The following is a 15,882-nucleotide window of genomic DNA, read 5'->3' on the forward strand; positions in this document are numbered from 1 at the left end:
TGAATCAATCGGTGTACTGCGGTACCAAAAGTCCGATTAATCTTGAAACTTAGTGAAATACTTAGAGGTATTCTGAAGACTGGACGTAGGTCAAGTGGTTGAGACCAAACCAGTATAAATTCTGTGTCTACTCTCTACAGTGAAATCGCTCTAACTTATGCTCTCTATTTCTGTTTAGCTTACTGTTTTTAATTTGTAAAATTTTTATAACTTACCCAATTCACCCCCCCTCTTGGGTGAGACTGCCACTAACAACATCCCAATGTGCTTTGCCTTTATCGTTACTCATAGTTCTTGTTGAAATTACATATATATCAAACCCACAATTAGTCAAGAATCAAGCAATATAATCAAGCAGTATAAACCCACAATATATGTAAATCAAATCACCAATAGTGAATTAATTCAAGCTCTGCTTTACGTTACAAACATGCAGAAAAATAGGAACTTATCGATGTTTGGATTTAGGAACAAGGTTCCCGCTGCTACTACAGCAAAAATGTGGTTGTATCTGAATTCAAAGTGGCCTCTCAATCTTACAATTTAAAACTTTGGTTTGAGAAGTAATACTTGCCAATCCGACCAGCTAATATGGACACTACACACAACATTTGTCAGTTAAAATAATATGACCAAGATGACATCTTTGGACAAATGCGATTTTAATCACTGCCCAATTGAATGCGCCAAACTCTGCCTTTCTATTTTTTTTTCTCCTTTTCATAAGCCAGCTAACCTTAATATTAGAATTTTCAACTTAATCAAAAGCTTAAACCAAGCTCGAATTAAGCTATGGGTTTTGACCAGTGATAAGATAGAGACAGCAATCAATATTGGGTAAGCTGAAATTATAGATTCTTAAATCAATAAAAGTTTCCCATTGTTTGGTCATTGAACCAGGTACAAGCTAAATATATCCACATATCCTTGATTACCATCTCTATACATTTTCCCCCCAAAGTTCAAAACATCGCACACAATTACAGCCACCCATTCTCAATCATGATACATGAACCCATAGCACCGAAAATACTTTTTTCCTTTAACTCAAAAAATCCAACCAAGCATTAAAGCATAATATCTAACAAAATTAAAGCCAAACTATCATATGCTTTGGTCAAAAGAGCATTCACACGTCCATAAATCTTGCACCATAAACCAACACCATACACTATTAATTACAGCCATTCAGTTCACATCCACATATATGCACACAAGGAAGAAATGTTCAGCTTACCCCTCACAGTAGCGCTATATGAAAGTGGGAATGCTGTTACTAGAACGGACCACACAAATAGGTCCAAAACTCCTATAAAAGCACAAAGAAGGAGTAACAGAGAGGTTTTGATTTCTTAAGGGAGTGCACATACATTGAAGGTGGTAGATTAGTTCGGTGAATCATCGAAAACTCTAAATAAATTATATTTTTCAGTCAAACAACATCTACAATTAGAGGAGGAAGAAAAAAAGCAAGCCTCCTTCAGCCACTATGACCATTGACAAGGATAATAGAGGATCTGAAAGTCAAATAGGGAAGAGAAGAAAAACAACCACGGTACCTTCAATGGCGGAGGAAAATAGTGGCTATTCTTTGCACAAACACACCGGCGATGGCATGAACAATGACCCAGATCTATTTTGATGGAGGGAGAAGAGTCGGCGACACCCACAGACAGAGATGCCAGAGAGAGCGACAGATGAAGACACAGCCGAGACCGATGGACAAAGACACTAGCAAGAGCAACAAATGGAGAGAGTGCCGAGAGTGAGGGAGGTGAACACGGCCAAATGCAGTAGCACGAGTTCTTTGTTTTGATTTGAAGAGAGGCTTGAGCTCGGTCTGGTAGAAATGATAGGTGAGAGAAATTAATAGTCATTAAATGCTTATTTAAAGGTATATTACATTTTGAAACAATGAAAAGCTACTTCCCAGAGCGCTAAAAAATAAGTTGCTTTTTTTCAGAAGTCAGATTCAAAAGCTATCTATCCAAACAACCAATTTACCTTTAGAAAGCCCCCAACTGACTTATTACATTTTCCGAGGCATGTTTAGATCTCAAAACGGAGATCCAAACATACCCTTAGTTGCTACTATCGCCGGCAATAGAGGTCATCACGGCTTAATCATCCTCCCGCCTGAAAATCTGTAACTGGTGAGGTAAGTTGTTCTTTGCTTCTGTTTTGCTCTTTCCTCATCGTTTCTTTGTGTGTCGATTCCATACTCGCACTCTGTCTCCCTCTTCATTTCCTTCTCTTCCTCCTACTTTCTTACTTCACCTCCTGGTTTCATCTTCGTCGTCTTCTTCTTCTTCCAATTCTCCAATCACAAATTCCAAACCTAATTACAGAGTACCCAAGCCCAAACGAGACTTCATAGCATCACTCCTATTGCTAATGCTAGTAGGTTCCTGCCTTTATTTTTTTTGTAGAAAAAGGAATCCAGCAAGTAGATTGTTGAGCTCTTGCTTAAGATTTTCGTTCAGGATTTAGTTTAAATTCTATTGAGGCTTTTGGAGTTTACATTGTCATGTAAGATTTCCGCAATCAATATTGGTATGATAAATTCTAAAGGAATTTGTTCATTCTTTTTTTTTTTTTTTTGGTTATGCAAAGTACTATAGTGATTTGTTGCTGATCTCACAACATTGTTTGCTTATTTTTGTTTTCTACTTGCTTGTTGATGTGGATACGTAGTGGGTGCTATAACCTTGTTTTGGTTGGGTACAATTAATTATTGCTGAAGACAAATAAAAAAATCATCCTTCATACATTGTTGGGTTGCTTTGTATGTTGCTCGAAAAATTTTTTCTTGAGATGATATTTAGTGTGGCTATATATAGCACTAGACACGTTCATGACCAGTATCACACCAGATTTCCATAAAAACAAAAGTCAGCTTACGGAGATGGTGTATGGTAGTGATATAACATGTTTTAACCAAACTGGGATGTGTAAAACCACATTTTCTGGCTTTGTAGCATCCTAGAGGCTACAGGTGGTCTTAAACTAACTTGGCATGGGTGAGTGGACAATGATATTACCTAAATGAGTATGGCGATGGAACCCAAATCACTGTTTTAACATGTGAAATGTCCATGCTAGAATGTCATTGAAAGGGCATTTAGGATTTTGAAGATGCTTTGGGCAATATTGAGAAGCCCATCATATTACACCATTTGAACTCAAACGATATCTAGTTGCTTGCTATCTATTGCATAATCTCATTATGTGAGACAATGGATGACCTTATTGTGATGGAATTTGATGCTGAAATGCCTACATCTCTTGTTGAGGGTAGCGAATAATCTAGAATTGAGGTTGAGATCAATGCTGAACGAGGACTCAACACATATAATGATTTTGTCTGAGCAACAACCTTTGCAATCAATTGATGCCCATTTGTCTACAAAACGGAAATGGAGGAGTAGCCTCTATTGTAGATGTGCTTGTTGAAACATTGAAGGAATCATCTTCTAATATGGACAAGTCAATGATGAAGTTTGTTGAGAATTCATGTAGGGAATTTGTAGAAATGAGGAAGGAGTCAAGAAGATTTGGTCATATTCACTTGGATAGAATAGAAGAAATATATAAGCAACTTATGAGATTACAAGGTCTCCCATGGGGTGAGATTAACAAGGTTTATGTGAAGATTACCGAGTCACCATCACTAGCTGTTGCATTCTCACTAGTTCCTAAAGACGAGATGACGAATTGGGTGCGCAGCTTTATTGAATAGCCGTGTAGACCTCACCCTTTTTTTGTAAAGCTATAGGGTGAGCTTAATAAGTTCTTTGTTTAGTGTATTGGCTTATACTTCTAATTTAAATCGACGAGGACAGGATTTAACTTATTTGTTCACTGTATTGGTTCTCACGTACATATTTATATTAACTTATTGGCTTGGGTCTAGATTTATATAGAAGTTATACTTGTTATATAATACACACGCAACATAGTTTTTGGAAAAAAAAAAATCACTAAATTTTTTTTTTTTTTAAAAAAATATTCATGCTTGATCCAAACAGAAACTAAACTAAATAAAGCCACTCAAGAACTAAGCAGTTAATTTTTTCCCCAAAATCGAACTAAGCCAAGCCTGTTAACACTAAAACACCTCAATTAATTAAGACTTGTTTTAGAATGTTGGTGATACTCTAAAGTTGAAAAGCTCCCGTGTACTTCCTCTACTTTATGACACCTGTTTTCACTCAGGTACAAGTGCTTCAGTGAAGGGGTCTCTTGCTTTATGTTCCTCCAATACTCAGATAGGCCCTGTTCTCTCAATGGAGCAGAACCTTGTCAAGAGTTTTTTCTTTTTTGCCTGAGAACCTTGTCAAGAGTTTAACTTTGTCAATTTTTTCCATTCAAGTAGTGCTGCAACACTTTCTCAGGTGGAGTCCTCTAGCACTGTTTGAGTCAGAACTTAGCATTTCTAAGAGGAAAAGAGGGGAAAGAAGAGTAATTCGTCGAGCACGATTTGGGGTGACTTCGGATCAAGTTCAGAGCCTCCAATTATCAACCAAATAGGGACAAATACGCAATCTTTTTGACAAAACCGAAAGAATATATACGAAAGCTAAAATATATACTACTTCCGGTTCTTAATATAAGATCTTATTTGATTTTTATTTTGATTCTAAATATAAGACTCTAACCCATCTTGTCTATCATATTTATTTATTTTTTTTCTAAAAATAGTCCTTCTAATAATGGTAGTTTTAACAAATACACTTGATTAACAAAGATATTTTAATAAAAACAATATATATTTATTATAAATAACTAATTTAATTATTTTTTAGTTTTCTTAAATTAATCGATTAACTCTTCTAATGAGACTCAGAGGTAATATTAGGGGTGTTCATCAAGCCCAATAGCCCGGTATGTCCGCCTGAGCCCGTGAGAAAATGGCCCTGCCCAGCCCGGAAAAAAAAACAATCCAAAGAAAAATGGGTATTTTTGGGTTGGGCATTTATGGGCAGGGCTGGGCTGCGGGCACGGTATGCTACCCTGCCTATTTGGCCGTGCACGTGATATATATATATATTATATAATTCTTTTTTTTGTGAGAAATATTATAATGATATATAATATATATATTATATCTATTCCTCTCTTCCATTTGCCATAGATACATTTAATGGTATGCGTAATTCTTTTTCTTAGTATCTTTTTAATTTTTTTTTAATTTGGTTTAGTATCTTTTGGTTTGTTTTTATTGTTGGTTGTCTTGCAAAGATGCAAAAGCAAGCTCACTTTAGTGTTATATTAAAAGATATATCAATTTAAGATAAATCAAAGTTATTGATTTGTTGAATTTATTATTTATTCAAGTATTTATTTCTTTATAGTTGTTATAAGATACCTTTACTTTAAAAAAAATTTCACCAATGTATCACTATTTGGGCTTGAAAACCGGCCCTGTCCAACCCGTCATTGTCCAGCCCGAAAATAGTTAGGGCTTCTATGGGCAGAGCAGGACAGTAGGTCGCAAAATGCAACCCACTTATTTTTCAGGCTGTGCATCGGGCAGGGGCATGTCCTGCCTATGGACACCCCTAGGTAGTATGTTTATTTACCTCAGTACAATTGTTTTTTTTTTCCCCAATACCATTTGTACACTTGAAAAGTTATCAAACCCATTGAAATCATTACCTGAATTGTCTTTCCCAGTCACCCGTGATTTCCCACGGAAGCTTCTTTACCCCTAGACCATAATGGGTGGCGGAGGATGAATTACAGCCAATGGATACGACGCCGTTTTGTTTAACGAGGGAGGAGCACCATTAGCAGATGCAAGTTCAGATTTTACGTTGAGACCTTATCGGATTGATCAAAGGACCATTCCGTTTCAAGTCGAGGCGGAAGAGGAAGAAGGTATTACCCGAGGGGACGAAACCCGTGGTTGAAACTCGAGAGGCCGAGTTGAATCAGCGAAGCGACGTCTAGGGTCTGCGACAGGTTGAGTTCAAATTCATGTGCAAGAAACATTTGTTTCATTCTCTTCTCTCTCTCTCTCTCAACATACTGCTCTCATGAGGACATGGTCTTCTGGAACGATTGACATTGAACTGAATGTTGTGCCTGTTGGATTGTAGTGAGTGTCATGGCTTTCATGAAAACTATAGTTTGAATGACAATGGTCTGAATACTTAGAGCAGGAATTGTGTCGTGTAAACCGGTGACATGTCTGCAGGAGGAATGCTTTGTTTTCCTAAACTGTTAATGGGAGCTAAGAATGGAGAAGTTCTGCTGATTGGCTAATTTGTCCTTTTCTAAAGGTGTTGAAGAATTTGATTCATACTTGGGTGTTGTTTGGGGAAGAAATTTAAATGCTAGTTTGACAGTTCGACTATGATAACTAGATGCAATTTAAGTGTTTGATAAAATGCTTGAAAAAGAAAAGAGTCATGCTTAAAAGTCGGTAACTAGCTACCATAGATTGTTAGATGCAACCTTGACTAGACTTTATGATACCCTCAACCTTCATAGGACTTTATGAGAATAAGAGATGTGGCTTTGAAGCTTCCTTAGAATTATTATTTAAGAGTCAAATTACTTGAATAAATTGGATTGTTTTGAGGTGTTCCATGGTTGCATGTAAATGTTGAGCGTAACTTCTGTTGGGAAACTGTTGAATCTTGTTGATGAGAATAAGTGTCTTTGGAACGAGGAATCATGAGATCTAATTGCTGAAAAGAGGAAGTGGATGTTTTAGGTTAGATAGGTGTGAATGTGAAAGGAATTCTTATTCCTTAGATTTGATGTATGGTTGATGTCAAACCATCGGATTGTCATGGTTTCTTTAAGCTTAGATAGGATGGTAATAGTCATTAATTTTATATTCTGTTTACTTTGAATGGAATTACTTTATGTCTTATTTTTGTCTTCTTCTTCTTCTTTTTTATATGTTACGCTCACACCTTCACACAAACATATAGGATGGATTGTTTCACTTCTCAATCTCATTTTCTTGATAGTTATCAGGTGCATGATAAATCATTTCTCTTTCAAAAAATAATGTTAAAGAAGGACTAGCTCTCATCCTTAATATGGGAGCTAGTTGGGGGATTGGATTTTAGCCTAAATATAATATCTCAATTCATTTCGTTTCACATTTTTCCTAAAATATCCCTATTGATTATAAGATATTTCTAAGGTATAATTCCAATGCATATGATTAAAGAGGGTAATTTAGGGAAGCTTTAATATATATTTATTACAAATAACCAATTTAACTAATTTTCTTAATTTTCTCAAAGTTATTTAACTCTCATATTATGGACCACATGTAGTATTATTCTCAAAAATCATTTTGTAGGCGAAACACTTCAGGTTTTACCTGTTTTCTTTTCCGGTGAAGGTCAAAACTCTTATGCTCTCCTTTATAAATTTTCTTCTTTCGTAAGTGAAAGGAATACAACTTCTACATATTTAAAGGCCAAGAAGAAGCAGAGACCCATTGTCTGATAGCCAGAATTAATGCAAAATTGAAAACAGATGGGAAGCAGAGTCTTTTTGCTCAAAGGAGTGTCATACTCATCAGCAATGGGTAATAGCTTCCTTACCAACTCCAGGAGAAGTTTCAACTACTTTGGTTTCCCAAAAGTTATTGTTCATCACGATAAAGTTCGAAGCTGCTCATCAACAAAAATTCAGTCCTCTCTTCCACCTCCAGATGTCACTCGTTTGGCAGAAACAGCTCGAATTGCTCTTACATCAAATGAGGTGATTTTAACACGATATGGCATGATAATTTATTGTAAGGAAGCTGAGTAGTTTGTCTAATTCTTTTTTCTTTTGTTATTTATTTTGCCTTTACATTATTTCTTTTATTTTATTTGCAGGTGGAAGAATTTGCTCCTAAAATTCAACAGGTGATAGATTGGTAAAATCCTGTTTTCTCTACCCCAGCTCCTTAAAAAGACTCCTAAATTTCAAACTCTATGTTGACAGCATAATGAACGTTGCAAAAAAGTAACGGACTTCTGTTCGTGCGTTAACATTTAATTGTTCACTGTTTGTGGAATCATCAAAATGTTTTGTTTTTCTCCTTTCATGTGGCTCCTTCAATAGCATTGTATGACTTGATTACTTTTTTCCATAATGAAAACTTCAATGATCAATCAATTGGTTTCAATAGCTTTCCTACCTTTGGGATTATTGTATGATAGCACCTATCCAGCCTTCAAACTTAAATTGGCTATTGTGACAGGTTTGGACAGCTTCAAGGTGTTGATCTCGAAAGCATTGAACCCTCCATTAGAGCAGGTTCTCTATGACCTTTTCGATTTACATCAGCTAACGATAATGTCATCCAAGTCCAGCTAGTAGTTATTCTGTCTGCTTACATCTTGGTTGCAAAACGAATTGAAAATTCTTCACAAATTAGAGAATAGCTCTATTGCATCAGCTTGCGGGTTTTTCCCCTTATTTGCAAAAACCTTTTTTGGTAGTACTCTAAACTTGTGCAGTTCTATTGCTTTGTCCCTGCCAGACTTGGAGAAATAGTGTATTGTTGCTGTCTTGTACACCACTCATTGGCAAATGAATCATACCATCATCTTTTTCCTGATTGCTTTCCTAACTTTCATCTTGATCGAGTCCTTTTTGTTTGATCACTGTAAGATGAATATTAACAAATTGGGGTTCTTGTCTTTTCCCTTTACTGTTTCATAAGAAGACTAAAAAATAGGAAACGACCGGGGGGGGGGGAGTGGGAAGACATATAGTCATAACGGCAAATGTTATGCTTCTTGCTTCAAATGGGAATTTATCTGTCATATTATCTGCAGATACTGAAAACAACAATGTCCGTGATGATGTTCCCGAGACTTTCGACGACAGGTAAGTGGGTTGCTCATTATTTTTCTATTAAACATTATTGGGAAACTAAAGGTACGAACAGGGTAATATATGCTTGATAGGGGCACCATGGTTGCTTCCATTCCAAGCTACGAGGAGCCTTACATCAAAGTTCCAAAGGTCTTAAACACGGAATGAAATTCCGGAGCCGAGTTCTAATAGTTCTAAAGGGTAAGGAAGTAAATGTGGACAATAGTTTTGTACTGAATTTCTTGTTAATTTACATGAAGTAACCAAACACCTATTTTGAATTTCTTCTGTGGGATTCAGTTTATCACCTCTGCGCCTACAACTTTCCCCAAATTCATTATTTTCCATGACGTAAGAAAATATGAGCTGAAGCCTCAGCACAAGCAGGTGTGACAAGTAGATTATGGGCCATTTTAGGGTAGGTGATGAGGGAAAAGATGTCTAATACTCTCTTCTTTCATCTTTTAGAAGGTTCTGTGTTCTATTTTTTTTTTAATTGATTATTACTATTAAGAGTAATTAATTGATGTGTTTATTTCAAAAGTACTCAAACTTAACCCTAATAATTTGAAAAAATGACTTATCTTGTATGAGATAACTAATTAAAGAAGGCTTGTAAAAATGCACTAAAAGCTTAAAACAAGATTCTCCCTAACGTTTAATTTTTTCCCCCCTCTTAAATTACGGGTTATGTAGAATAAGCTTGTTCATAATAGATGTCATTACAACAGAATTTATTAACCAAATTTCTTAAAATTTCATGAAATGATTCTAATGTCCTAATCAATTCACTTGACCTAGAGAGGGATATTAAAATTTTATAAAATGACTCTAATATCTCTTTTATTAGAATTTTGAACAAAGGGAATTTCACATCTACCATTACAAAGTTAAGAAATTGATCAAGGAGGGAACGGTAAGTTAGTTTTTATATTAAATATTCCTTGTTTAATTATGATAGTTTCCTTGAAAGTTGTTGTAAAATTGAAATGTGTTAACGGCGAATTGGAACATGTTAATTTTTAAGATTTTATTGTTATAAATTTTTATTAAAAAAACTTATTACAAGTGCATTATAGAAACAAAAAATTGTTAATTTACAATTGAAACATGTTTAAGTGTAAAATGAAACATGTTAATTTTTAATGTTATACTATGATCAAATTTTGTTCAAAGATTTATTACAAGTGTGTTGTGGAAACAAAAAGTTATAAATTTAAAATTAAAATGTGTTAATTGTGAAATAAAAAATGTTAATTTTTAAAGTTATATTGTGACTAAATTTTATTCAAAGACTTATAGTAATTGTCTTCTGGAGATATAAAGCTCTTAGTTTTGAATTAAAAGTTGTTACTTGGATAATTGAACTTATTAATTTTTAAGGTTGGATTGTAATCAAATTTTATTCAAAGACAAAAAAATTATTAATTTAAAAATGAAACGTGTTAATTGCGAAGTAAAACATGTTAATTTAGAATTCTTTTTGTTATTGATTTCTAATGAAATGAGCACTAGAATCATTTAATAAAATTTTAAAATCTTTCTTCAAGTTATATGATCTAATTAAGAGTTTGGCATATTTAATGACTTAAATAAGAATTTGCTTTATTTAAACATCTTTCTAAAGGGATGTTCTCCTAAATTAAATGGGTCAGCTAGCAATGAAAAGTTAAGTACATACAGCTAGAATGTTAAAAAAAATAGATAGAATTGCAATCAGGTCTTAAAGAAGAAATTTAATTGACTCAAAATTTATTAACAAGTGAAGAATAAACAATAACAAGTTTCAGAATAGATAATGATTAATGACAACATGTTCAAATTAGTCACTTAAGACTTTTTGATAATTAAATTTCTTCCTTCAAATCTCTTAATAATTCTCCCAAAAAAAATGACGGCAAAAAAGAATTAAAAAAAAAAGGGGCATCAGGCCAAATAAAAAATGGGGCAACAAAAATGTTAACAAAAAAAAGAAAAGAAAAATCCCTAGGACTCCAATATCTCATGGACCTTGATGCTCAATAGTTGTAATGCCTTCTCCGGCATCCTCCCGTCGTCGTCGTAATCCTTGGCTTTAGCATCGCCTTGTTTCTCCTCCGTCGGTGTTGGGATCTCCTTCTTCGACCTTCGGCTCCGCTCTGCTGAGAAGAAACAGGTAATCACTTTCTCTTCCATATGTTATTGTAGGTCCCATATGTATATTCGTAGGCATGTCTTTCCCTTTGAACGAAGTCTTCTGCCAGAATCTACAGAAGGAAGAACTAATATGGAGGAATATAAAATGACTCTATTTGAACAACAAGAACTAACATAGAAGGAAGATGGTCGAATAGCATACGCGCAATGGGCTTTGATTATGCCAAACAACTTATTTTTGTAGATATGGAAGACATTACTGATTGTGCTTGCGACCGCTTCTGGTTAAATTGAAAATCGTTTCTAGGTCCAGATGAGCTTGTGACCACTTTTTCTTCCAGTAGAGTAATGTGGGTGTTTACTGGTTTCACTTGGGGAAAATTGGTTTTCTGCTTGAACTTTTGCGTACTTCTGGTATATTTTATATGTCTTTGATGCTTCTAGCGTTCTTATGCTAGTTTCCAACTGATGAAGGGTTAAATTTCTTACTAATTAGAGGTTAGAGATATTCGTGGTGACTATTTGCGAGTACAAAAGGCACGAGGGAGATTCACCATTTTTCCCCAATAGGATTTATTGTAAAAGAGAAAGTGAAAGCCAACTGAGTATTCACCAGAGATCATAAATCAAAATCTAAGTTCATCCTAATCGGTTTTTGTACTTTTGTGATGCAGAAGCCAGTCAGGTATAGTCTGGTTTTTGCTTCCCATCCTGTTGTGTGGTTAGAAATGATTTCACGAAGAGCTTATTTCTTTTCTTTAGCATTGTTTACTTGGCTACTTATTATACGTTTTTATCTTGCGCTTCTCGTTCTTATCATGCCCTTTATGTTTTTCTTCTCTTTATTTATTTTCATATGCACATGCAAATGTGAAGAACCTCAGCTTTATCTGCATCTACAAAACTTTAGATTCGACAATATTAGTTACCTGCCGTTTATGACCGCAACCAATCTGTAAAACATCCTAGATGGCATAACAATTACGCTCCAACTAATTCTTGCCAGCAGAAAGTCTTTTACAAATCTTGTTAATTTGTCTGATACAATTTGAAATGAGTTCTCTCACCCAAGCTAACTGGAACAGTCAGTAAATGCCATTTATGACATCTATTTTATGCTAGCAAGAATTGGTACTTCATGCCCATTGTGATAGAGAAATGCGGTTTGTTGGCACAAATTCTCATTAGTTTTTCTGGTTTATTAGAAAATTTTTGGTAGTTTGAATGTGGCCTACAATGCAGGAAGTAGATAGTGAATATTGATATAAGGGCAAATGGGTTCAGAAGCATCCTTCCAAACAGCTAAGATTTATCGCCACCTTCTGAAGGCTGTACAGAAACACATTGGCAAGGAAGATAGCAAGACGCATTTCCGGGAATTCATAACATCTGAGTTTCGCAGAAACAGCTGTCTTTCTGATGGTGCGGCTGTCCAACAGAAAATCAAGCTTGCTCGGGACTATACTTTCCTGCTTAATAGTGTGCACCATCACAAGGCATTACTCACTCTCTTTCTGTTGCTTTTTTCTTTAAACTTTTTCACACAGGCATGCAATTAGATGTTTGAACAGTTGAGCTTGTTTAAATGAAACTTAAGACTTATTTGTTTAAAACTTGACCAGTTAGATGGCCCCATCCTTGTTTGCTGTAATGGAGGTAAGAAACCAAAATGTTGTCTTTAATTCTCTTTGATGGTTTGGTATAGTCAGATTTTTTACATTTTTGTTAATATTTTCCAAGGGATTTTATTTGCTTAGTAATAATTGTAATTTTTTCAGAGAAACTTATTCACATTTTTATCTTGGGATTCTAACCATTGGTTGGTGGTTTTGCAGGATCTCTTGTTCTCTTACAATATTGCTGTGGACAGGAATGATGAAATGAGAAGGGTCATTGGAAAATCTGCTGCTAGCGTGGGTCTTCGTCTTCCTGAGGCTTATCAGCCATAATGATTTGCGTGAATGGACAACATATGCCTTTTGCTCTACTGGAGACCTAGCAGGCAAGAGTGTTGTTCAATCATCTCTCTCTCTCTCTCTCTCTCTTCCCTGTCACCACTTTCATTTATACTCGTTATGATTTTATATGAACAATAAAATAAATGTAACATTAATTGGACAGGGTGATGAGGAATGAACTCCTTGCGTCAATTGTGATTTATCTTGAATCATTTCTAGTTGTATTTTGGTTCAAAGTAAATGGAGTATGAGAACGGTTAATCGGTTATTGAGGAATGGGTTTTCTATTTCCATCTGATTCCAGAGGTATTTGATGCGGGTAACAAAATATTCAAATTAATCATGTTAAATTTTATGCTAATTGAATTGTATATAATTTTGGCAAAAAAAAATTGTATATAATATTCAATCCATGATAAAGATATGAAATAATCAATTGAAATAATCTATAATTATGCATGGCTATGCCCTGTTTTTTTTTTTTTTTTGACCAGGGTCATGGCTATGCCCATATTATTGTATGATGTAATCAGCATGCTGATGTTGGAAATCAGGGCCGGCCCTTTAGGGCTGGCGGGCTTAAAAGGGCCGGCCCTCCAGGCTTAAAATTTTAAAAATACCCTAATTTGCTAGGCTCGGCCCTTAAGCTACAAGGTCAGGGCCGGCCTGCGGGCTTTTGGCCCGTTTAAGAAAAAATACTATTTTTTATATTTATCATATTTTTTTATAAAAATATAAAAATAACCAATGAAATTATTAATAAAAGATATAAATATAAATAAAATTAAGTCATAAATATAAAATATCATCATATATAAATATTCATCAACATCTAAGAACATCTAAAACATTCATTAACAAGATAATAACATCTAAAAGTTTTATCTATAATACAATTGTGCAATAAATAAACACTATCATTAATCTTTTGAAACTTCATCATCACTATAATTAATTACTTTTCTTCAGAAGTATGCTTTTCTTTCGTAACAAAAATATCAAGTTTTTCTTCTTTATAAGAATTTTATTTTTAAATTTTGCAATCTAACTATTATTTTACTTTAATGTGAGAAACATTATTGTTGAAACTCATGAATTTCTAATTCAAATTATAGAATCACAAGTTATATAAGTATAAAAATATTCTATTATCAAATATATATATAGTTTAAAAATATCAACGCATATAATATAAATCAAATCATTATTAAAGTCCAAATTAACCCATTTTTTAAAAATTTAATTGGATAAATTATTGTCTAAAACTAAATTTAATTTTAAAATGATAATAATAACTAAATATTTGAAATATTATTAACAATGTAAAAAATTAATAACATTAATATTATATAAAAAAAATTTAAAAATAAAAAAATTATAAAAGGGTTTAAAAGGGCCGGCCTGCGGCCCTTCAGAGCCAGCCTTCCAGGGCTTATTTCTCATTTTAAGAGAAAAAAATCAAGCCCGGCCCTCATAGTTTCAGGGCCTAAACGGGCTCCGCTCGTTTTCCCGGCTGATGATTCACATAGTTTTCTTCATGAAATACTTTTAAAAGAACTCTTTTTTGGACAACACCTAAAAAGATTTTACTTTTTTTATTTAATAATAAGTTAATACTTCTTCCGTTCCTTATTATAAGAGACAAATAACCGAATTATGTTGATAAGAAAAACAGTTAAAATTAATTAAGAACAATCAATGTGTGAAAAGTATAATTTTTTTCCCTAAAAATGCCCTCATTAATAAGGAGAGAGAGCATGAGAGAGAACAATTAGATTATTAAAAGAGAGAAGTGGGAGGAAGAGAGATTGTGAGTTGGAGACAATAAATATGGGTAACATAGAAAATCAACACCAAAAAGTAGAGATAACTTTTAAGTGTCTCTTATATATAGGAACATGCCATAAGCATCAAATGTCTCTTATAATAAGGAACGGATGGAGTATAATCTTTGGCCTCTTAAATTTGTTTAGTCCCTTAAGTTTTAAACCAAGATTTTAGTCCCTCAAAGGACAAAATAGTCCAAATTTTTTTTAGATTATATGGATCAATGTTTTGAATGAAAATTAACCCTTCAATAATTTTTTCAGATTATCAGTCGTGGTCAAATATTAATGAGACATTCCTGTAAAGTAATACTCTTTCGGTCCTTAATATAAGATCCATTTAACTAATTTGATTAGATTAAGGAAGTTAAGTAAGTTAGTTAATTATAAAAAATGTGACATGTTTTTCCTAAAATACCATAATCCTCTTTCTTACTACCTCCTCTCTCTCTTCTACTTAATTATGGTTGACGGAGTATCCATAGAAGTAATTTAGATAAAATTGATAAATATGAGAAATAAGTCTTATATTTAAGATCAAAACTAATTTAACAATTAGATCTTATATTAAAGACCGGATGAGTACTTGATATGAGATCTAGTTTTGTAGTTTAATTGAGTTACTACTTTTAGTTTTAAATATAAAATCTAGTTTGTACTATCATTTACGTTACAAATTGAATCTTACATTTAGAATCAGATAATTTGACTATGTATTACTATCTGGAAAGAATTTTTTTCTGGTGTACTCGGTCCATGTATATGAATTAAATCCGGCGTTTTGTTGGCAAAAAAAGTCCTGCATTTTATTATCTGATTATACGAAAGCGAAAAATTGTCGTCTGGGGGACCTTCGATAGGCTAAATCATCTGATGAAATAGGCTAAATCATCTGATGAAATAGGTAAAACCCGTAAATATGAAATTTCAATTCAAACAATTAACACTTAAAAATGATAAAAAAGGAAATGAGGCTTAAATTGACATTTTGAAAATATTATGAAACTTTTTATTTTCAGATTAATACTTATTATTGTCAATTCAACACTTGTTTTTTTTTTTTTAACAACTAGCTAATTAACTAACTAACTAAAATAACGGAGAATAAAAAAAAGTTACGACAC

The 15,882-nt window shown here is 33.7% G+C and overlaps 2 protein-coding genes across 3 annotated transcripts; both read left to right on the top strand.

Annotated features, from left to right (window-relative positions):
• Positions 1–5,770: 5,770 nt before the first annotated feature.
• On the top strand, positions 5,771–9,408 carry LOC114738218 (glutamyl-tRNA(Gln) amidotransferase subunit C, chloroplastic/mitochondrial). 2 transcript variants are annotated; one of them, XM_028926251.1, is made up of 7 exons: positions 5,771–5,964; positions 7,504–7,731; positions 7,851–7,891; positions 8,219–8,274; positions 8,799–8,850; positions 8,931–9,039; positions 9,139–9,408. In XM_028926251.1, exons 2-6 carry the CDS (start codon positions 7,504–7,506, stop codon positions 9,004–9,006), a joined length of 453 nt encoding a protein of 150 aa, XP_028782084.1. In that variant the 5' UTR covers positions 5,771–5,964; the 3' UTR covers positions 9,007–9,039; positions 9,139–9,408. The 2 variants fall into 2 exon arrangements, with proteins under 2 accessions (XP_028782084.1, XP_028782083.1); XM_028926250.1 differs by having other exon boundaries at positions 8,931–9,408.
• A 1,415-nt stretch (positions 9,409–10,823) lies between these two features.
• On the top strand, positions 10,824–13,223 carry LOC114738219 (uncharacterized). The gene is made up of 3 exons (XM_028926252.1): positions 10,824–10,993; positions 12,217–12,470; positions 12,810–13,223. Exons 2-3 carry the CDS (start codon positions 12,249–12,251, stop codon positions 12,921–12,923), a joined length of 336 nt encoding a protein of 111 aa, XP_028782085.1. The 5' UTR covers positions 10,824–10,993; positions 12,217–12,248; the 3' UTR covers positions 12,924–13,223.
• Positions 13,224–15,882: the final 2,659 nt, after the last annotated feature.

This window comes from Neltuma alba, unplaced genomic scaffold (assembly GCF_004799145.2).
Source record: "Neltuma alba isolate B1F8T4 unplaced genomic scaffold, ASM479914v2 tig00013558_pilon, whole genome shotgun sequence".
In the NCBI taxonomy this organism is placed as follows: domain Eukaryota; kingdom Viridiplantae; phylum Streptophyta; class Magnoliopsida; order Fabales; family Fabaceae; genus Neltuma; species Neltuma alba.